At 41.9% G+C, this 24,809-nt stretch overlaps 1 protein-coding gene across 11 annotated transcripts in view; it reads right to left on the reverse strand.

Moving 5' to 3' along the window:
- Positions 1–24,809, reverse strand: part of LMO7 (LIM domain 7) — a 921,898-nt gene that overhangs the window by 141,053 nt on the left and 756,036 nt on the right. For all 11 annotated transcript variants that reach the window (XM_044071726.1, XM_044071729.1, XM_044071732.1 and 8 more), the window contains one exon: positions 7,602–7,694. In XM_044071726.1, coding sequence (XP_043927661.1) covers positions 7,602–7,694 — 93 coding nt within the window. The remainder of the gene's footprint in view (positions 1–7,601; positions 7,695–24,809) is intronic.

The following is a 24,809-nucleotide window of genomic DNA, read 5'->3' on the forward strand; positions in this document are numbered from 1 at the left end:
AGATGGCAGAGAGAGGGTCCACAGCTGAGACAAAACTTCAAAAAACATTGCATTGTAAAATGTGTAAGGCGGCGGCAGTCTTACAGCTTCTACTGGTAGAATAGGCTAACTAGGTGTGACAGCACATTACAGTAATATGGTCTGCTTTTTTGGGGGTCGAAGAAATTAAGTTACTATATAGGCCGAAAAACAACCAATGAGAAGAGTCTGCTTTACATGAAGTATAGCACAACGGTAAATAATTAAAGAGTCACTGTTAAATAAAAATTTTGAGGCTGACGGAATCGAGAATCCTCAATAAAATTAGAAGGTGGTACTTTTTTTTTTTTTTCTAAACAATAAACTGAGAATCGGATTTATAGGGTCACACATTTATTATGCTATTGATCCAGTGAACCATTCGTAGCACAGCCACATGATCACACATTGGTACTAATGTCATGTCCAATGAACCATTCTTAGCTAGCCACATGATTACAGACTGGCACTAATGTCATGTCTTGGTAAATTTAGACCCCCATGATGGGATGAATTACTTTGAGTCTAGTTTCTTCCTCTTTCCCGTAAGAGCTTGAGGGGTCAGGTGAGACCCCAAACAGGATAAATTACTTGGGAACTACTTAAACCCCCTTTCTATGAGGGCTTGAGGGGCCAGACAGAGTGTACTTACAATTGCTCATCCAGTCATTCAGGTTGCACTTAAATGGGTCAGGTAACTACTGTGAGCTATGGAAGAGTCTATTACATACAATAAGTATTCTCTGTGATAAAAACTATCATGTCAGCTGGTCCTATTCATATTATAGTGAAATTCAGATATTTTGAGTTGGTGCTTATAGTGTTGTTAGATCTGTGGATGTGGTGGTGGTGCACAGAACCAGATCCTTTGAGGCTCTGCATGCTAGGCAGATGTCCTCTCCCAAAAGTCAAAATAGGACACAGAAAAGAGTGAGTGTGCATTAAGGTGGTCAGGTTTGCTCAAGTTGGATACGTCCTTGATTACCACAGTAAAGAAACACTGTGGCCACTCGAATCCGATCATATAGTTAAACAAGTACACACCAAAGTGTGCATTACACTAACTAGTGGAGCATTAAGTACATGCAAAACTGTGCATTACAATAACTAGTGGAGTAGTAAGTACATACCAAAGTGTGCATTACACTAACTAGTGGAGTAGTAAAAGTATATACCAAAGTGGGCATTACACTAATTAGTGGAGTAGGGGGGATGATGACTCCCTTGGGTCTAGAAGATGCAACTGATGATCACTCTGGAAATATAAAAGTCTTAACATGGTGGTCATATGGTAGTTCATTACAAATGAAAGAGCTTAAGTCCGTAATGACAGGGTCAATTTTAGGGGGTGTTTCCTATGTAATAGGAACACGGGTGTTTGTGATCACCAAAGGACACAATGCTGCATTTCTTAGTATTTAGTTTGTGGCAGTGGTCGAAGCACCACTTGTTACTGTGAATTACACCCTGCTGGAGAACCATGTGGTCACTTGGGGTGTTTATGACTGCTCTGAGTTCGCAATCAGCGTGCCTCATCAGCGAAAGGCCCTTAGTGTTGGCCTTGACAGCTGGGAAGTAGATACCAAGCAGGAGTGTTCCAAGTACAGATACCTGCATCACAGTGCTGGTAACTACTGCTGACCGTGTGCTTTTAACACTAATAGAATGGGTTCTGTCAGAGAGACAGTTTACAATCCAACAGGTAACACAGGAGCTAACATTTAGATTGATTAGCTTATCAATCACAGCAGAGTGTGGAATTGTATCAAAGGATTTGGTCAAGTCCAGGAATGCCATGTGAACAGATAAGCCTGAGACCTGGGTCAGTAGTATGTCCCCATTTTATGGAATAGGATCACTACAGCAGTTCACACCGTGCCCCTAACATGAATCCAGTTGAGAGGCTAACACTGAACATTCTTAAATCAGACAGACAGTGTTTGTTGCTGAAAATCAGCCTGGCACATTATCACAGCCCATGGAGGTAATGCTCTTAGCTTTGAAGAAAGTACTTAGGACTTGCTCAGAGATGAGCAGGGGCCAATGTCATACTAATGTATTGTGGGCAATTAACTGGAGATAGGGGAGTAAAGTTTGATCTAAATTTGTCTATTAATATAACCAAACCAAAAAAGAAAGCAAACTGATAAAAACACACGCAAGGCCACTAACATGTTGGCCATGTCTTCATGGGAAGAGTATGTGGTGTTATTTTTTTAATTTTTGTTCACGTTACTTCTAAAGTTCCTGACCCTTAACATGTGCAATTCTCATTTCACATTTGCTATTTGTTTTTAAATTCTCTGTTAATCTTTTTAAGTTCTTCTTTAGATAATGGGATGTTAATTTTGCTTTTACAGATTGTGAGTTTCTTCCTCATTGTACAGATTGTTGATACTGGGGTTTCACCATATGGGTATGCTTTTAAATTTGGCACTATACTTATGCCTTATGGGGACTGAGGCCTCAAAGCAAGCCAGGAGGTAGGCATAGAACTTATTTATGAATAACTGAAAAAACAAAATGTGGAAAACGGAACGAACCACAGGTGGCCGCATGGGCTGTTTATTGAAAATATTCACAGTAAGCGCTTTTGGTGGAAGAAAATAACTCCACCTTCATCAGACTGAAACATGGATGAAAGGATGTTTCAGTCTGATGAAGGTGGAGCTATTTTCCACCGAAAGCGCTTACTGTGAATATTTTCAATAAACAGCCCGTGCGGCCACCTGTGGTTTGTTCCGTTTTCCACGTTTTGTTTTTTCAGTTTGTTTTACTACTTTATATTTATTTATGAATAACCCTCAAGTGATGCTGGGTCATTGGGGTGAGCAGGGTCTTTGAATTTCAACAGGTCATCAGTTACTTGGATCAGATTTGCCTTGTAGTAACCTCTAATGATGGAGGAGTTATGGGGTAACTAGAGTCTTGTAGTTAGGGTTACTGCAAGCTGGTCAGATTTGACCAATGACTTGGTAACTATAGGTACTGAACAAAGGTGGCTAGGTTCCTGAGAACCAGGTCCAATATTTTTGGGGCAGCACACTGGTGTTTAGACTAGTTGCTCTAAAGAGTTGGTATTAATGAAGAGAAGGAATCCTTGTGCATACTTATTTGTGGTAGTACAGGCTCCCCAGTTTATGGGATGGTTAAGTTGAAGTCATAACACTATCCCCTTGGCTATATTTTCATTTGCCAAGATCATGGAGGGGGTATGGTAGTCAGAAATGATGTGGTACTGGGTTTTATCATAAGGATGTGGAGGTGGTCAATGTCACTGTCCTGCATTATGAGTCTGCAGGTGAAATGGTTTCCGAAGGACACAGGTACCCCCCCCCCGTTTACCTACACTTTTGAGTTCATCTTTGGGTCTGAAGGATTATTAGGCATTAAATCCTTAAACTGCAGAGGTGATGGTGTTCTAAAATCATACTTCAGTAACTATGCCTATCTCTATTTTTTCCAGGGTTAGCAATGCTTGAAATGAGTGCAACGTTTTAATGCTTCTGCATTGAGCAGTGCCACCTTAAAAGAGTTTTGATTAGTTAAATTGAGGAGAATGACCTTAGAGAGAGAACTATGGGAAGAAACATATGGTCCAATATTAGGAAGCCATGAGGAGAGAGACAGATGCAGATCATCCCTAGCAAATAGCATACAAGTTGTTTGTATTGCAATATTATTCTAGGTGATGGTAGGAAAGTGCTCAAAACTAGTTTCACACCCATTTCATATACATACTCAAGAGCTCCATTGAGTCCCTTTTTATATGATCCAAGGAGGTGCATTATTCACTCCCACATGTGCAGTGACCAGATCATATGTGATGAAGGGACCAGAGGGGCCTTAGTGACACTGCTGATCTTGGCACCTGAAAGGCAGTTAACTGTTACCTCTGTCTGTGTGACTAACACTGGAGTCACCTATGATCAGGCCCATTGCGAACTATACAAGCCTTGTCCTGCTTCCTAAAGGGTTTCTGAATGCTGGCTGCTTGACACCATTTTATGACACTGCTTACTGTAGTGTCAGTGTGAGCTGTGTTTTCGTTTAGACTTTTTGATGCTGGGTAGTATGCAGGAGGTAGCTTTGAGGGTTTAAGGTGATCCCTAGATTTAGGAGTCCTAGTTTGTGTTGGGTAGAGAATTTTTAGCTGCACCATCATCAAACAGTTCTGTGTTCACATAACAGATGTTGCATAGATGGGGTGAGAGTAAGACACTGTTCAACTTACTACATGCTAATAGCTTCGATGGGCATCTCCACTATGTATTGACACCTCACACAGAGTCCTTTGGGTTAAGTAGGAGTTAATTTTCAGTGAACATGAGGCAAGTTCTTCCACTGCCTTAGGGTACAGCATGATACAAGGCTGGCAATAAAATAAGGATCATTCCACTCTCTCGTTAATGACAGTGGTGCCATGTGATGAAAGTTATGGAAGACTAGAGAGGGAATGAGGAAATAATGGGGGGGGGGTAGTCTGGAGAAATGCAGGACTGTGAAACTAAGAGAAAGACCAAGGAAATCCATTCAAGTCAGCTCACTTCCATGCATCCCACAAAACGATTTTTTGATAGAGCAGAAGTCCATAACTCACCTAACAGGAATTTGAAGAAGGTACTTTCTATAGTACAAGATCAAAATTTACTTGTGTGTACTACCCACTATGTAAATACAATCACCAACAAAATAACCAATGAGAAACAACTGAAATCAGAAGAACTCATGCTAAAAATACCCAAGACCTGTAGTAATTTGTCTACCTCTCACTTAGATCGAAGCACTACTTGCATCCAGTATGGCCAAAACATCAGGCCAAACAGATAACTCGAAGCAGAAAATAAAACACAGAGACAGTAACAAGCAATGCAGAAAGCAGCTCTAAATAGTTGTATCAGTAAGGCAGCAAGCAGAGACAGAAAAAAATAATCTACTGGCTTCTCTGATTTTCAAACTCCAGCTGAAAGTCAAACACTGACTGCATGTAATGTAGGCCTCGAGCCTTACCAAAAGACAAGACTGAGCTACACTCTGTTCTGTATCGATTAAGGAATAAAATAACCAATGAAAAACATGTGAACTCGGAAGTTTAAGTGCTAAAATCTTCCCAAGACCAGAAGTAATCTGTCTTTCATTTACAGCAAAACCACTACTTAAATCCAGAATGGACAAACCCACGCCAAACATATTTCAAATCAGTAAATAATGCAAGGTACAAGTGACTAAACTATGGGCCACCAATGTCCCAAACTGGAAGCATTAAAATTGGGAACTGTACACCACCAGTGCATTACTATCTAGGGATACAAGAAGTGAGGGGCAGTGCTACTGATTTCATTATATGTCAAAACTGTTAACCACTGCACATAAGGCAAAAGCCCAGAATATGGAACTAATACTGTGGGATTAGAAAGGTCACAACAGTCACTTCAGGGAGGGAGAGAAAGCATACCCTGTAGAAAAATTGCAGAGATTCTTTTTTTGTGTTTTTAGGGACATGATATATTTAACAGTGCCCCAGATTGGGACACTGACTTACCATACACATTTAATTATTTTTTGTGAGAAAATATACAGGTTGTACTTGTGGATGACCTCCCTGTGTGAATGATAACTGCAGAACTGTTATCACAGTACACCGAACACAAATGGCATAATTTACCATACAAAACATAATTACTAGTTGTATCATCCCCCCTGCCTAATGCAGTATAAATTTACCAACATTCATACATTCTGTAACTAAACTCTTTTTGAGACCTGGACATTTGAAAGATTCACCTTGGTGATAATGGAGTAAAATCCAATGATGTTTGGAGACAGACATTTTGTTAACCAGTCACGTGATCTGTGCAACTTATCCCCACAAACTACAGAATCCAGCAATATGAAAGCTAAGGAGATGAAATTCATCCAATAGAGCAGTAGGAATTTTACACAGCAAACTGTACCCTAGTGACCACATTTGCACAGGAAGTCTTCCTTGGAAAAACACAGGGTAGCAATATGCCTCTCAACCTCCAACAAGTAATAAACTTAGTGTGAGACACAAGTTAAGAGCAAACAATAACCATACCATACTCCGTTAGCAATACTGACTAGTGCACTACCCCAGTAACAAATGTATATAAATAAACCAGTCACATGATCTGTGTGACTTAATCCCACAAACTGCAGAATCTCAGCAGGCCAGGGGCATGAAATACGGCCAACCGGGCAGTAGAAATTAAAAACAGCATACTGCACCCAGTAAAGGTCATCTACACAGGAAGGCTTCCTTGGAAAAAAACAGGGAAGCAATAGTCTTCTTGGCCTCCAAAAAGCAAAAAACGTAGTGTGAGACAAGTTAAAATGCAAACAATGACCATATCATGTCCAGGGGTTAGATTGCAGAAAAAGGAAAAAAAATATATGAAAATTCACACAGTTCACACAAAATAATACCAGCAAAATAATGCTTTATTAGTCACTGCTGACCTGAAAAATCAGTGTGGAGTACAGTGATGTACACTAAAGACATCTGGGATAATTGATGCATTACCCACTCTCCGAATGTTAAATAACGGTCAGTGAACAGCAGAAGAATCACTGTAGACTTGATATGAATTAGTGGTCATCCTCAAGTGTCAAGTAGTAAAACGGTACATTCTCGACATAAATATTCATACAGCCCTGCAGGATATTCTTTATAAATTTTAAATATCACCTTAATGACTCTTCTGATAGAGAGAGGAAGTTTGTCTCCAGCATACTACTTGTGGCACAATAGAATTCTAACATACTGGTGGATCAAATAAACAGTTCAGATGTAGAGCTGTCTCTATGGGTGCAGAGAGATAAAAGCTCTGACTTTGACCAGGTTGATCTGGGATGGATTAGTGGCCAGTCTACAGAAAAAGTGCCCATGCCTCTTTGAGGTACCTGCTTGTCTTCTCTTGAAGCTTCATCGTGTGAAGGGAAGTGATCTGGTAGATGGCAATGTTGACATTTGCTGGACAGATTATGTAAGGCATGAAGTTCAAGGACCAGCAATATGCAAGTTGTAGTCTTCATCAAATGTGTGGAAGGGTGTGCACACACGTGGGTGCGTGAGGCAAAGGGCAGCAGGCTTTTTGCTTCAGCTGGCAAGGGTAGGCTAGGCCAGAAAATGAGTCTAAATTCCCTAATGCCTTTCTAGAATATCTCTCTCCCATGATCAGTTTCTGTCCTGTTAAAGGGTAACAAACGGATGTAACCAATAATAGACATTTTGCTTTGGGGGGCAGAAGATAATCAGGGTAGGGGGAGGGAGCCAATAAAAAGTATACAAGAATAAAAGTGACAGTTCAGCTATGGCACAAGAGTTAAAATCATGGTAATCATAACGAAACTTCACACATTTATCCCACTGTCAGAGAGTAAATATTACACTAACAGTCACTTGCCACCTGTACCTTAGAGCAGGACTTGTTAAAATATGAAAATACAGCATTTGGTTGGGTCAAACAGCCACAAGCCTCTTTTTCGTATTCTGTTTTTCAAGAGTACCTATGAAAGTCAAGGAAATAAATGGTGCTAATATACAGAAAAACCTCCCATACCTCTTCAAGGTACCTGCTGTCCTCCTTAGCAGCCTCCTCTTGTGCCTTTTTCCACTCTTCATCCATCCTCTCCTGTTCACGCCGGTATTTCTCCTTATAATATAAAATACATGTATTAAATTACAGTACAAGAAGCTTGTTCCAAAAGACAGATCAGCTTAATCAATCTATGGAAATACTCCATAAATATATTCAAAGTTAAAGAAAAAATTAAATGCATATTAACAACTGCAAACACAAGTAAAGACTGCTCTTTGCAATGTAACACTGTTTTTATGTATTACAGCTCCTAACATTTGGAGAATTATTCCACTAGGAAGCAGCCATGCTTAATTAACATTTACTCATCTTCATACAAGCATTGCAACCCCTTAAATGATACAGATACAAAACATCACTTTGGAAAGTTAATCTTAACCAACTATGATATTGCAGTTGATGAAGTAGTGAAGTGTGAAAATGCAAAACATAATACAATATATGACACAGATTTTGCAATGACCAAAGAAAACTATCTGGAATGCAAAAGGGAAATTTAATGGTAACCATTTCAAATGTTGGAAATGCAGAGACTGAACTGCCATTTCTTGGAAAAATCCACTTTTTCAAGGTAAGCTCTTGTACGTAGGTTTGAGAGGGTGGGGTGCATGGAGGGGCTTGCCCCTTACAAAAAAACAAAAACAAAACAAGCTTAAAGTTGTAGAGTAATTGTCAATGTTCATAGAGCCAGATCCATCATTAGGTAACCTAGGCAGTTGTCCAAGACTCAGGTGGAAATCATGACCACAGGACTTGGAGTATCAAGGTTTACAATGAGAATGGCAGAGACCTTTGTCTGGTTTTACTGTAGAATTGCAGTACAAGAGCAAGGGCAAAGGACTCATGGTAGAATAGGCAGTAGACCAGTGCAAATGGCAGATAGTACATCATTTCTGACTGGTTTTGCAGAACAGTATGCGTGCGTGTGTGGGTGTGGGTGTGCTTACAACTGAAGTAAACTGCTCTCCAGTCCCCAGAATGATTACCAAACTGCCATTAAGGATTACAGCAAACTGCAGTCCGCAGGATGATTATTAGTGGAGGACAATTTACATACAAACACAGAAAAGTCAGGCAAATCATTGGAGACTGATGTTTACTCAGTAGAGACAATTCTAGGGATTACTATTTAGTCAGAGGAGTCAGTTATTCTTCCTGACAAGATGCATTATTTTATTCAACATCTTGTTAAATGACTTGATCAAAGTCACGCTGTAGGCAAATGGAACTAGAAAGAATCAAACCCTGTATATCCTTCACTGCAAGGAACAGCTCATTAAGAACTTGAGCCTAATACACTGCACTACCTTGCCAGACCTTCCTTAGCATCTTCATTTTTTTTTGAGAAATCACTGAGGATGACAGTCAGTAGGGTGGGCACTGTGGTACAGCGATTAGCGTTGTCACCTCACAGCAAGAGGTTCTCCGGTTTGATCCTTGGCTGGGATGCCTTCTGTGAGTAGTCTGCATGTCCTCTGGGTGCCCCGTTTTCCTCCCACATCCTAAAGACATGCTGTAGGTGGACTGGACACATTACACTGGTCCTAGGCGTGAGTGCGTGTGCCTTCCATGGAAGGTTGGGTGCCAAGCTGGCAACTCAACACCATAAAACTCTACTGCCAAACATGAGCAGACAGGTGATCCACTGTGGCGACCCCTAACCGGGGAAAAAAACGAAAGACGACTGAGGATGACCATCAATAATATTAGCCATCAGTGTATTACACTTGTTCAGAAAATACATTTCAAACTGATTTGAGTCATCTGCCACTTTAAACTCTCAGCTATTAAACTGCTTCCTGTAAAAATACAGGGTTTGAACCCTTCCACATCTGTTTACCTAATGTGTGCTTTCAGCAAGTCACTCGGGTCATCACTGAAAATGGTCACTTTTTACTGTGAGTTTTCCTGGTTAGCAAACAGATAAAATAAAACGATACTTAAAATTTGGGTTTGTCAAGAATTCTTGAGCAAAGAAGTTGAGATGTAATGTTTGTCAATTCCTCATAAAATATTTGCAGCATCTTGACATTGTTCTTGTATATACTCCTCGTATAGACTCCTACACCCAGGTCAAACTAGTACACCAACCCCACTAGGTAGCAACCATGAAAACCCTAAACAAACTGCTAATGCCTTCAATAAATTCTTCACAGAAGCTGTACAATCTCTAGCAAACAAACTATCACCTGACAGCTCAAGCCTACCTACCTCCATTACTAGCTCTCTCCCTACATTTCAACTGCAACCCATCCCAACCCACTTCATCTACAAGCTCATCCTAAAACTAAAACCTTGTACTCCATCAGCTGACCAGCTACCTGCAGAATGCCTGCAGAAAGCAGCTAAAGCTGTAGCCTATCCAATATCCATCCTCATAAACAGAACTATAAATGAGGGAACAATTCCAGCAATCTGGAAAATCTCTCACATTATCCCCCCTACACGAAGGTGGGAACGCTAACGAACTTTCTAATTATCGTCCTATAGCACTACTATCCCCCCTTAGCAAAAATAATGGAAAAATGCATTCATAAACAACTACTCAACCATCTAATTCAAAACCACATACTAGCTTAGTGCCAACATGGCTTTAGGCCATTCCATAGTACCTCTACTGCCCTCCTATCCTTCTCTAACTCCATTAACAATAACAGAAATAACAACATCCTCTCCTCAGCACTCTTTATTGATCCTTCCAAAGATTTTGACATGGCAAACCACCAACTACTTAAAATTATTCTCAAATCTCTTTCTCTTGAACCACAGGCTATAAAATGGCTCAGTTCCTACTTTATTAATAGGCAGCAAGCTGTGCTCTGGGAGAATAACCTATCTTCCCACTTACCAGTCACCTTAGGTGTCCCTCAGGGCTCCATTGTAGGCCCTCTCCTATTCTCAGTTTTCATCAATGATCTTCACTTAGCAATTCCTCATGCTATGTGTATACAATATGCAGACGACTCTACAATTACATGCTCAGCCAAGCCTTATCTGAACTGCAATCCATAACTCAAAAAGTGTTTAACTTAGTAGAAACATGGTTTCTTAAACACTGCCTCCTCTTGAATCCAAAAAAACTAAGCTCCTTCTCTTTACTCCTAACTGTAAGTCCACCCCAATAGATTTCTGAGTCACGTCTAACAATGGTACACTCATATCACCTGATTTAACAACCAAACTCCTAGGAGTTACAACTGACAACAACCTCAACTTTCATACTCATATTAGCACAGTAAAAACAGTCAACAAAAAAATGGGCTCCCTCTATAGGATCAAACCCTTCCTTACGCCATTAGCTAGATCTGCTACTGTCCACTCCCATCTAATCTCAACACTTCTCTATGCCTCTCCTATTTATACTAATCTGTTTAAAAATCTCCAAAAACTGGCTAAATCATGCAATAATACTGCTAGATTTGCCACTGGAAAGTCCTTCAGAACCCACCACTGTCAGAATCTAAAACAACTAGGTTGGCTGGAACTTCAGAATTAGCTTAATTTTAACCAACTTACAATTGCCCATAAGACCCTTTACAATCCTCATAATACTCCAATACTATCCAGCCTGATCACCCCCTACAAAAACCTTAACACCTTACGCTCTTCAAATAAACTACTAGTTTGCACAAGTAAATCCAATAACATGGCAGGTGACTCTCTCTTCTCAAACACAGTTGGGAAAAACTGGAACCTTCTACCTAGTGAACTTACATCACTATCCTCCCTAACACTTTTCAAACAAAAACTTAAAATTCACCTTAAAACACACTGGCTTTGCCCTTGTTGTAACCCTGACTAACCTTTAGGTTCATAGGTAGGTACTAGGCTATCTACCTGAAGGTATTTATAAGCCTAGCCAGAATGCGTTGGCTTTCGCCACCCCATTAGATTAGTTCCCTGTGCCTCTGTCCAGCAGGGCCACTGAATTGATCCCCGAGATAAACTTTCTGTTTCCCATCCACTCGTCAAGATTTCTTTTGAAGAGTGTTAGCGAGGTGCTCTGCCTAATGTAGATTGGGATCTTGTTCCAAAGCATGGGAAGTCTCTGGGACAGGAATCTATCCCTCCAGCACGTCCTATTTATTGTTGTGGTGAGGTCGAGATCCCTAGAGCGTGTGGCTTGTGGGGATAAGGTTTTCTTTAGGTGGAGCATGTCTATTAATTCTGGGTTGGACATGGCCTTGTATGTCAGGCAGAGATCACCTCTGAGTAGGTGGTATGCAACAGAGTACTGCTGTAATTTCTTCAGTCGAGCTGCATAGGGCATCTGTTTGAGGCCAGTGATCCTCTTGGTGAGGTACTTCTGAGGTCTTTCCAGCTGTTGCAGGTGACTTGTAAGGTACATCCCAAATGGGGCGTTCTACTCTATGATGGGTCTGATGAGTGATGAGTAGAGGGGCACAATGACTTCTTTTGATCTACATGCGAACCCTTTTGTGATTAGGTGGGCCACGTAGAAGGATTTTCTAACCACTTTGGCAATGTGATGATCAAAGGTGAGATTACTGTCTACTTGGGTCCCCAGATCCCTTATCATGTCTTCCGTATTTAGGGGACTACCACCTATGTAGTAGTTTGTGGGTATTTTGTTTTTTTCCAAAGGGGATGACTATGCACTTTTTGGCATTTAGCTTGAGGCCATGATTTTGACACCAGGTATCCATCTCCGTGAGGCCCTTTTGGAGGATGTCTGTGTCAGCCGGCGAGTCAATTATAGCCCCTAGTTTGCAGTTGTCTGCAAACTTGGTCAGCCATAGTCCTCCTGTGCTTGCCTGTACCTCTGAGAAGTATATGCCGAACAGGAGTGGTCCTAGGACTGAGGCCTGGGGAACTCCACTTGTAACCGATTTAGAGTCGGACCTAGCTCCCGCAACTCTCACCATGTGGGTTCTGTCCATGAGCCAGTTGCCAACCCATCTTGTGATGTAGGGATTTATGTTCAGGCTGGTGAGCTTGTCTATAATACCAGAATGGGGAATGGTGTCGAAGGCCTTTGCGAGGTCTAGGTAGGCTGTGTGTACCACTTTTCCCTCATCTATAGCCTTGGTAACTGTTTCAAGGAAGTCCACCAGGTTTAGGAGGCATGATCTGTCCTTAAAGCCGAACTGGGTAGGGTCCAGTGTTTGGAGGTTCCCAATGTCTCTGTTAATGAGTTCCATGATGATGCGCTCCATAGCCTTGCAGACCAAGCTAGTCAGGCTTATAGGGCGATAGTTCCCGGGGTCTGTTGTGGCTCCACCTTTGTAAAGCGGAATAACCGCTGCTGTGCACCACTCTATTGGTACGTAGCCTGTGGAGAGGCTGAGTTTGAACAGTGTGTTTAGGTGAGGGGTTAGTTCATCTTTGAGCTCGTGTAGGACGCAGACTGGGACACCGTCCGGTCCCATTGATGCTGTGTTTTTGGCTTTGGAGAGGGCTGTTTTAACCTGAGTGTCTGTGATTTCAGGGACTACATTCTTCTGGTATGGTTATGGGCCCTCTTGGGGGTGAGAGGGGGGTGAGGTTTGCACTGAACTTGTCTGCCAGGATATTGGCGATATCGGTCGGTTCAGTGTATTTTATGCCATTCTGCGCCAACTCCGAGCAGATCTGAGCATTGCCACTTAGATTCTTAACATAGCTAAAGAATGCCTTGTGGTTATCTGGAGTCCTTGGCAATTTTTCTTTCAAAGCTCGCCTTGGATGATTTTATGAGGGATCGAAGTTTCTTGCTGATACTGATCAGGGATGTCTTCCCTTCTTGGGATTTTACTCTTTTCTGTACTAGTTTCCTCCTTTTATTATGTAGCTTGTTTATGGCAGGAGTCCACCAGACTGGTTTCCTTTTCTTGGAGGAGTGAGTCTTGGTTTTGCCTGGGATGGCATGGTCCATGCATTATTGTAGGTGCCCGTAGAATGCATTAGTGAAGGATTTTGCAGCTTGGACAGTGTTATCCTTCAGCATGGGGGCTTTAAAAAACTTTCCACCTCGGTCTTAAGTAACGTGAAGTTTGCGTTTGAAAAGTTTTTCTCTGTGTTTTTTTTGTCCAGGGGTGGGGGCGGAATGTGGATATCCAAAGTGATTTGTTTATGGTCAGATCTAACCAGCAAGGGGTTGACCTCCGGTGTGGAACACCAGTCGCCCATGTTGGTGATGACCAGGTCCAATATGTTGTCACCTCTGGTGGGTGTGTTGACCAGTTGAACCAGGGCGTTTGAGTTTATAAATTCTAGGAAATGTTGGGCAAGGGAGTTAGTACTTGAGTAGTTCTCCCAGTTAATGTTTGGGTAATTGAAATCACCCAATATTAGGGTGTTTGTGTTTGGTATGACCTTTATGTTTCCCAGTGTTTTCAGAAATGTGGAATGGGGGTCCTGGGACATGGTGGGTGATCTGTAGCAAGTTACAATTTGAATTGCAGTTTTGCCCATTGTTAGTTGCACATGGATGATCTCTGAAGCATCGTGCTGTGCCACTAACCTGGAGGTGTGGGTATCCTTGATGAATATGGATATGCCCCCGCCTTTTGTATTTCGGTTTGGGTTCTGTGGCCGAAATGTATGGTATGAGTTGTAGCCTGGTAGTGCTGGGGTGCTCTCTGGAGCCTTAAACCAGGTTTCTGTTACTGCACATATATCGATTTTCTCCATACTGACGAGTGCCTCGAGTGCGTGCATTTTGAGGTTCAGACTTCTGGCATTGAGTAGCATTACCCTCAGTTTTTTGTTACTTGTGCTATTTACGGTGGTGGGTTTGTCTTTTGAGCCTTGCCTAAAAAAGGCACTATGGGGGTGGCAAGAGCCTTGGCTAGTATTCGAAAGCCTAAGGGTGACAGGTGCAAGCCATCTCTAGCGAAGCAGCGTGGCTTGTCGAGCATGTTGTCCCAGGCGGACAGACACTGGATCCCCTTTGAATGACACCAGAAACTTAGCCAATTGTTGAAATTGAGAATTTTTTCTTTATACTGTGGTATCATTCTTGGTGAGGGCAGGATGCTACTCAGGGTCAGGGTCATACTGGCCTGGGCTACGTGATCAGAGAGCTCTTCCATGTCTCTTTTCATGTAGTCCAGAGGGGTACGGCTCAGATCATTCACACCAATGTGGACAATGACAGAGTCATATTTGTACTTGTTCTGCAGTGATCTGAGTGCTTGTGTTATGTGGCGGATCCTTTCCCATTTTTTTCTGTATGATAAAAGGTATTCCTTTGCCCACATCCTTAAGGTCTACACAACACTTTCAGTGGCATTCTTATCTTCCAGTTAGCCCAGAAAGTAAAGTTTACTGTATGTAGTACTTTTACAGTCCATTCTATGGTAGGGTATTAAGAGGGATTTGCTAATCTAACATCATCTTCATTATAATGTCACAATTAAGTAGGTGTTACAAGTAGGCTGTGCAGATAGTAGCTGGCAATACAAGAGCAGATTTCCAAATGATGACAATTTAAAAATGGCTACTATAACTACCCCTCCCCCCCAGCTAGAGCTCTAAATGAAACACCTGAAAAAAAAATAACAGTTACAACTGAGTCCTTTTCCTACCTGTAAACCTTCAGCACTGATTTCTGAATTTTTTTTGCATCAATGGAATCATCCTTGATTTCTCAACAGCAAGTATAAAACAAAGTATTCTAATTCATAAACTCCACCCCAGTGGCATTATGTTTACTGGGTAAAGTCATGAGGGATTTGCAAGAAACCCCCATTTTTGCCCCCAACTGAACAAGGTGATTAAAAGTTGTACCAAATTACAGGAAAATCAAGATCTTTACTACAGCTGGGAATAGGAGAGATTCAGGGTACTAAATGAATGAATAATAATTGTTTTGCTAACTTACCTTTCTACATCATATTGCCAAACCAGCGGAAGTTGCTTACTACTCTTCCAGAAACCTCTCTCAAACATGGCACTTAATCCCAAGTCAAAATCTGAAACATCTCTGTGTGGCACCTTCTCTTCTCTCCAGGTATACTGCAAATCTCTATATCCTGACAAATAGGTCACTTAAAGCAGATAGGAAATTCCACAGCACTGCTCCAAAATGGAACACCCAGGTAGAAGCTTAGTGACTCCCTATCAAAATGTTTGTATTTCAAATGCCAAGTGCTAACACAGCAGGGAGGGGATACAAAACTGTTGGAGAACAGCAAATCTCAAAATGGCACACTTACTTTTTATGCAGGGGGCAAGCCCCCTGCACTTTCAATGTAGGAGCCCAAGCCTCTCCCCCCAACCCAAACCTACATACCTTGGAGAAATGAGGACAGCCTAAGAAATGTCCATCTCAGACTTGGTATATGTGAAGTCCATTTTTTCTGCCATTCAGTCTCTGTGTTATGGGACTCTATCGTGGTTCCTGACATTTCAAATGGTTACCAGTTTATTACATACCTGCATTAATCAACCTGAACCAATTAGTAGTAAGTAGTGGCATGTCTTCTGACCACTGAAAAAAATAACATAGTTGGGCATGCACTGCCTTAAGTATTCCCTGGCACTCTAAAATCTGCCTGTAAGGGCTGCTAGATTTAAACAGGATAAACCTACACATTAGGTTGTTGAGAATTTCCCTGCATAGCTGTAATTTTATATCATCTTAGCAAATAAAGGGGCTCTGTTGCATAGTTTTGAAAAGGTTCTTAATGTATTTATAAACAAGGTTTGATTTTATCAGAAATTATATGACTAAATTATGTACATTTTTATGCAATCGGCAAATATTTTTCCTTTTTAAATAATTTTATTTTTTTTAAATCTACAGACCACACCCACGGGGATGACACATTAATTTACTTTCTCTGCACTTAAAAACTAATATCCTACAGGTAGAAGAACTGAGAAACAAAATGAAGAGGCAGACTTCAGAAATCCCTACTGCACATGAATGTGCAGGTATTAGTCAGAAATGGATTTGTTGACAATTATGCAATGTCTACAGAACTGAAACATTTTCTCTCTGATGGTTAGAGTGATTTGTCAACAGAACTAGAATCAATGTTCAGGGTGGTGTAAAGTCATCTGCACTGGGGGTCTGCTCTCTCTAGAAGAAAAATTATGATCATTATTTTTAACTTTGTTGACACTCAAACCAGTCCGTTAGGTGCTAGCAGATAGATGCTGAGAGTAGTCATTCAATAGTCCTACATTCAGACACTTGCATACGAGTACTAACTGGACATTTCCATAAGCAATCTATTAAGTCTATTGAAAATGCTAAATAAAGGATGTCCGGCAAACAAGCCCTTCCAAACAAGGTGCAACATTTAGAGTGGAACTCTCCACTATAGAATTGTGCAAAGGTATGCAGCGAGAAAGAAATATTTGCCTTAGGCATGCTCTGGAAACATGCACTATAGGTTTATATTTAAGTACTAGGCAATCAGTCTGGAGACAATTACAAGCCTAGCCAGTAATTGGAGACCAGAATCAAACTTTGTACTTTATGACTATCAGGTAAACACCTTAACCATCATGCCAACCCACCTAGCCACCAAATGCCACATCTTCTCTAGCTAACTTTAATTTAAGAATATTAAGTAACGTCCCGGCTCAGTGACTGGAAATAATACAGTTAGTGAACTGTATAAAGTCTGTTTTGCTACAGGTCTGCTTTTCTAGCTACAAATGAATAGTTGCTCTACTTTGTAGAAATTCTTAATGTGAAGTGGAAAATCTGATCTCACATTGAATATGCATAGTGTGAAGTTAATTCAAGCCTCTATAATGAGCCACTGAGAAAACTGTTTTAAGAAAGATGCAACTAGCCCCCCCCCAGCAGAAGAAACACTTTGTAACTAGTTCCCTACATAACTATACAGCCTTCAACTTAAGCATAGCATTAGCCAAAGGTTAATGCAAGTAAGAAGGCTTTGAAAAGAGTAACAAGCTCATTAGGGGAATCGAACAGGACCTGCGCAGCAAAAAGGACAACTTAATCTTGTATGGTATTCCTGCCATCCTGGAAACCATGCTCAGGGCGTGTAAACATGTTGCTTCAGCTGAAGAATTCAGCCACATATTTTACATCAAGTTCTAAACAATGCAGTAGATACTACAGTCCCATCACAGTAAGCTGAGATGATCTTAGAAAAACTTTCAAGACTGCACTAAGTAATATATATGTGGATTGTCTAAAAGCTATGGACCACACATCAGGCCTACACCAAGTCTTAAAGTAGAAGAAAAAAATAATTTTATGCTATAGTTTTATCTATTTTATTCTTAGAAAATATAGAGCTACATGGAACAGTGAAAGCAGTGGTGTAAGCAATTATTAAAAATATAAAGCTACATGGAATGGTGAAAGCAGTGGTGTAAGCAATTAGTAAAATATAAAGCTACATGGAATGGTGAAAGCAGTGGTGTAAGCAATTAGTAAAATACAAAGCTACATGGAAAGGTGAAAGTGGTGTAAGCAATTAGTAAAATATAACGTTACATGGAAAGGTGAAAGCAGTGGTGTAAGCAATTAGTAAAATATAAAGCTACATGGAAAGGTGAAAGCAGTGGTGTAAGCAATTAGTAAAATATAAAGTTACATGGAAAGGTGAAAGCAGTGGTGTAAGCAATTAGTAAAATATAAAGTTACATGGAACATTGAAAGCAGTGGTGTAAGCAATTAGTAAAATATAAAGCTACATGGAAAGGTGAAAGCAGTGGTGTAAGCAATTAGTAAAATATAAAGTTACATGGAACAGTGAAAGCAGTGGTGTAAGCAATTAGTAAAATATAAAGCTACGTGGAAAGGTGAAAGCAGTGGTGTAAGCAATTAGTAAAATATAAAGCTACATGGAAAGGTGAAAGCAGTGGTGTAAGCACTTAGTAAAATATAAAGTTACATGGAAAGGTGAAAGCAGTGGTGTAAGCAATTAGTAAAATATAAAGTTACATGGAACAGTGAAAGCAGTGGTGTAAGCACTTAGTAAAATATAAAGCTACATGGACTGGTGAAAGCAGTGGTGTAAGCAATTAGTATCTGGCATACTTAGTAAGTGCTACCATCCAGCCAGTGCTTCTACAGCTGTTTGCTACAGCAGACCTGCTGCAAGGATTCTTTATCATTGATTAAGACAGATGTGCTTGTGGACAACTTTGTGATTTATACTCTCTCAATGGTTAATGGTGATAATTATGGTTGTTTTGCCACACATTTCTCCTCTTGCACTTGTTTGTGGATAACCTGAGATGAGGCCATGCAGTTTTTTTCACCCAAAAGAAAATGGTCACAAGGGGCAATGTAATGTCTCCTACCACGTGAGGAGATATCAAGGATGAAGACCATTTTCTCTCTCTACATGACCACTCGGTGTCAATAAATTGAAAGTTGTCTGCAGCCACTATTACCAAAAACAGTGAGATTCTTCTGATACCCCTTTAAAAAATCCTACTGAATGTCCTCTGCCAACCACCCCAATTTAGAGAAAAAATATGGTGAAAAATGACCTGATCCATCATACATCAAGGGCGTTGAGGGAGTTTTTCTCTGTTTCATAAGATAATCTCAAGGCATGTAATATCAAAGAAAATGCATGTTGCTTCAATAGGCATAATAAAGGGCATCTGTGTGCAGTATAATTAGAACCCTAGCAACAAACTTTGCAGTCTCTGTGGGATAGGGTGGAAGATGGAGTCCTGCAATGTCTGATCCTTATCATGGCTTTTAGTTTCTCACTCTTATCCCACATACTGGTGCACCAATAGATAGGATGGCAGCCAAACCAAGGTCATTGGCATTGCAGATGGAAGCACAACCTGTGTAACAATGGTGGTCTTGGCATAGCATATAGAATCACAAAGTACAGTTGTGTATACTTACCATAAATAGGTTCATACTAGGCTATCTGCCCTGGGGCATTTATAAGCCTAGCCCGGGTGTGTTTGGCTTTTGCCACCCTTTGATTTGAGTTTGCTGTGCCCTTTTTAAGGTTAGTTTACTGTGCCTCTGTCTAGTAGTGACACAGGTAATCCCCAGGGGTAAACCTATGATCTCCCATCCACTCATCAAGATTCCTCTTGAAGAGAGTCAGTGAGGTGCTCTGCCTAACATGGACTGGGATTCTAATCCAGAGCGAAGGGAGCCTCTGGGTTATGAATCTGTCCCTCCAGCATGTTCTATTTATTTCTGTGCTGAGGTTCAAGTCCCTCGAGCATGTGGTTTTGAGGGATTTAGATTTTCTGAGGTGGAGCATGTCCATTAATTCTGGGTTGGACATAGCTTTGTATGTCAAGCACTGATTGCCACGAAGTAGGCGGTATGCAACTCATTAGTGCTGGAGTTGTTTTAACCGGGCAGCATATGGGATCTGTTGGAGTCCCTTGATCCTCTTTGTGAGGTACTTTTGGGGTCTTTCTAGTTGCTGCAGGTGTCAAGGTAAGGTACATCCCAAAAGGGGCATTGTATTCTAAGATGGGCCTGATGAGGGGTGAATAAAGGGGCACTATTACCTCACTTGATCTAGATGTGAATCCTTTCATGAAAAGGTGGGCTATGTAGAAGGTCTTTCTAACCACTTTGACAATGTGGTTGTCGAAGGAGAGATTGCTGTCAACTTGGGTCCCCAGGTCCCTAATTACTTCTTCCATACTTAATGGATTACCACCTACGTGGTAATTTGTGGGCACTTTGTTTTTGCCAAAGGGTATGACTATACACTTTTTGGCATTTAGCTTTAGGCCATGGCTCTGGCACCAGTTATCCATCTCTGTGAGACCTTTTTGGAGGATGTTCGTGTCAGCTGGAGAGTCAATTATGGCTCCAAGTTTGCAGTCATCTGCGAACTTGGTCAGCCATAGTCCTCCCGTGTTGGCCTGTACCTCGGAAAAGTATATGCCGAACAAGAGAGGTCCCAGAACAGAGCCTTGTGGGACATCACTTGTAACTGGTTTCGAGTCTGACATGGCTCCGGCAATTCTGACTTTGTGGGTTCCGTCTTTGAGCCAGTTAGCAACCCATCTTGTGACAAAGGGGTTTATATTTAAGCTGGATAGCTTATCTATGATGCCCGAGTGGGGTATTGTGTCAAATGCCTTTGCGAGGTCCAGATAGACTGTGTGGACTACCTTCCCTTCATCTATGGCCTTGGTGACGGTTTCAAAAAATTCGACCAGGTTCAAAAGGCAGGATCTGCCCTTGACAAAGCCGAATTGGGTAGGATCTAGTGTCTGTAGGTCCCCAATGTCTTTGTTTAGGAGTTCCATGATGATCCTCTCCATGGCCTTGCAGATAAGGCTAGTCAGGCTTATGGGGCGATAGTTACCAGGGTCCGTTGAGGCACCACCTTTGTGGAGTGGGACCACTGTTGCTGTATGCCATTCTTTGGGTACATATCCTGTAGTGAGGCTGAGATTGTACAGCAGTTTTACGTGAGGGTTTAGTTCTTGTTGGAGTTCATGTAGGACGCAACCTGGGACTCCGTCTGGTCCCACTGACACAGTGTTTTTTGCTTTGGAGAGGGCGACTTTCACCTGAAATGTTAGGGAGGCTGCACTCCGCTGGGATAGATATTTGCTCTTTTGGGGGGGAGAAGTTTGCACTGAACCTGTCTGCCAGGATGTTGGCAATGTCTCTGGGTTCAGTGCATTTCTTGCCATTTAGAATCAACTCTGAGCATATCTGGGAGTTGCATCCCAGGTTCCTAACATAGCTAAAGAAAGCCTTGTGATTATCTTTAGTGTCCTGTGCAATTTTTCTCTCAAAGCTGGCCTTGCAGGATTTTATGAGGGATCGTAATTTTTTGCTAGTACTGATCAGAGATGCCTTCCCTTTTAGGGATTTTGCTCTATCATGTAGTAGCTTCCTCCTTCTGTTGTACAACTTATTTATGGCTGGGGTCCACCAGACTGGACGACTGGGTCTTGGTTTTGTTTGGGATAGCATGATCCATGCATTCCTGGAGGTGTCCATAGAATGCGTTTATATAGGATTCTGTGGTTTGGGCCATAGTTTCCACTGGCTCGGGGGCATTGAAGGATTCCACCTCGGTTTTGAGAAGTGTGAAGTTTGCTTTTGAGAAGTTTTTCATTGTGGTTTTCTGGGCTGGGGGTGGGGTCAGGTTTTGGATATCCAGTGAAATTAATTTATGGTCTGATCTTATCAATGAGGGGTATACTTCTGGTGTGGAGCACAGGGTCCCAATGTTGGTGATGATCAAGTCAAGTATGTTTTCCCCTCTTGTGGGAGTTGTGACTAGTTGTTCCATGGCATTTGAGTTTATAAATTCCAGGAACCTTTGGGCTAGGGTGTTGGGGCTTGAGTAATGCTCCCAGTCTATGTTTGGGTAGTTGAAGTCACCCAATATAATGGTGTTTGGAGAGATCTTCATGTTCTCCAATGTTTTCAGGAAAGCAGAGTGGGATTCCTGATTTTGAGACAGTGGTCTGTAGCATGCTATAAACTGAAAGGCAGTTTTGCCCACTGTTAGTTGCACATGGATGGTTTCTGATGCTTCGTGCAATGCCACTAACCTGGAGGTGTGGGTATCCTTGATAAATATGGATACTTCCCCTCCTTTTGTGGTTCGGTCCGAGTTTTGGGGTCGAAAAGCATGATATGAGGTATAACCTGGTAGTGCTGGGGTGCTCTCTGGAGGCTTGAACCAGATTTCTGTCACTGCACAGATATCAATGTTCTCCATACTGAGGAGAGCTTCGAGTGCATGCATTTTGAGGTTCAGACTTATGGCGTTTAGCAGCATTACCCTTAGTTTCTTGTTTTTTGTGTTTTCTATGGAGGTGGGTTTGTCTTTTGAACCTTGCCTAAAAAAGGCACTATGGGGGTGGCAAGAGCCTTTGCCAGTATCTGAAAGCCCAAGGGTGACAGGTGCAAGCCATCCCTAGCGAAGCAACATGGCTTGTCGAGCATGTCATCCCAGGCTGACAGGCACTGGATCCCTTTTGAATGACACCAAAATTTTAGCCAATTGTTAAAATCGATCATTTTGTCTTGATACTGTGGCATCATTCTAGGTGAGGGTAAGATGCTGCTCAAGGTCAGGGTCATACCGGCCTGGGCTACATGATTGGAGAGATCCTCTATGTCTCTTTTCATGTAGTCGAGGGAGGTACGTCTCAGGTCATTCACACCAGCATGTACTATGACAGAATCATATTTGTACTTGCTTTGGAGTGACCTGAGTGCTTGCGTTATGGCGGATCCTAGCGCCTGACAGGCAGCTCACCATGACCTTCTTGTTCAGCCTGGTGAGTGGGACGTCAGTGTGTCTGACTATAGAATCACCTATTACAAGAGTATCAGGTGTGTTATCCAGCCTTAAGGGCTGTGACTGTTTGGCACATTGACTTTGTGAGCTATGTGTTGCACGTGTTTTGCTGTGGGGTAGCGTTTGCTTGGTTGTCTGCTTTGGAGGTTTCTGCTGCTTAGGTAGATTTTTATTTAGAGCCTCCAAATATGTTTTTGTGTGTTTATGTGTTTGGTTTGCTGTTATGGTAGGACTATGTGAGACTGGATTAGTGTTGTGTGAGGTTACCTTCTCCTCCTGACTGGTTACACCAGTTTTGAGGTGAGAGCGCTCAGCCTCCAGTTTGGCTATATTGTTGCATCCCTCACATATGTTTGAACCTGTTTGGAGGAGGAGAGTGTTGTCTATGTACATGAGGCAGTTGTAACATTGCCTCAAGATTCCCAGATTCACCAGCTGGACTGGAAAGGGAACTATTAACTGACCTTTGGACATGCTAGAGTAGTAAAGGGAACTCTTATCACTTAATTAAAAAGGACCAAATAGGGGACAAGGTAATTTTGGAGAGTATATGAGGATGTAGTGCTTTTAGTTTATTAGTGCTAGATTGTAAGATTGCTTATTTGGGCAAGTGCAGGGCCTTAGATTGAGAATAGGGTGTTTAATTTGAGAGATAGAGCAGTTCTAAGGGAAAAAGTGAAGAGCAGACTTTGTGGAGCTGGGAATAGTTTAAACCCGATTAAGTGGCGCTGCCCGATGCTGCGCTATGCGCAAAATCGCGCTAAATCGGGTTTTTATGCAGGGAACTTCAAAGAGTTAGAAATGGTCCAAAATGGCCAATTACTACAAGATTCTTGTGCTGAGGTCACTCCTTCAGGGACAGATAGGCTGCTCACGGCTCCCCACTCCCACTGGTGAGCAAATAAACTTCCTTCTATCCAATTAAGGAAATGGGCAACACAGGAACTATCCAAAAGTCCAGAATACAGCAAAGCCTGTATAAGGGACTATTCTAGTTTAGGAAAGGTGGGAAACAAGGATTTTTTTTTTTTTTTCAGGAAAACAGGAGAATCACTGTAGATGTTAGAGAGTTATTCACTGTTGCATTCATCACCTGTGGAGTTATACCTGCTGTGGTAGCCCTTGGCTGGCCCAAATACCAGATTCATGTTTATCTGTGTTGGCTGCCGTCGCCTGTAGTCTGACGTCCGGTCATTAGTGATATAAAGCAAGGCAGCCAATGCCAATACATCAGTTTTTCTTGCCCTAACCAGTCAGAAGCACAAAGAAATATGGTAAAGTGGTCCTGGTGGCTAAAAGCTAGTGTGAACAGCTGATGCCACTCCCTAGGGAAAGAGGATGCAAGGGGGAAGGAGGGAGGGAAACCAGGACTGCAACAGTGATTACACTCGAACATCTACATTTATGGTAAGTGTACACAACTGTACTATGTTCTTCATGTTTCACTGTTGCAGACATCACCTGTGGGAGGATTCAGAAAGCTGAGGAGAGGGGTGGAAGGATTGGTTAAAGCTCTAGGCATGGGTCAGCAAGCCCTAAAGAACTGCAGAGGCAAACCCTGCCCTAGCCTTAGAGAAAAGAGGTAGGTGGTAATGCTTTGTAAAGGTATGGACAGAGATCCAGGTGGCAGCTTCCAAGATGTACCTTGTGGGGACTCCTCTGAGGAATGCTGTGGAAATGGAGGCTGCCCTAGTGGAATGGGTACAAATAGACTTGGGGGAGGTTTCCAATGTAGTCTATAGCAGAAAGGGATACAGTGAGATATCCATTTGGAAATGGTTTTCTTGGAAATGGGCTTCCCCTCTGTACCTGGGGCAAAGCTGACAAGAAGCTGGTCTGTTTTTCTGAAGGGTTTAGTACATTCAAGGTAGCATCCGTGTTGTCTGTGCACATCTAGTGAGTGCAGAGTTCTTTCCCCCTGCCCTCTGTCCCTGGGGCAAAGCTGACAAGAAGCTGGTCTGTT

The sequence above is a fragment of the Protopterus annectens genome, chromosome 5.part0 (assembly GCF_019279795.1).
Source record: "Protopterus annectens isolate FY-2018-M chromosome 5.part0, PAN1.0, whole genome shotgun sequence".
NCBI lineage: Eukaryota > Metazoa > Chordata > Ceratodontiformes > Protopteridae > Protopterus > Protopterus annectens.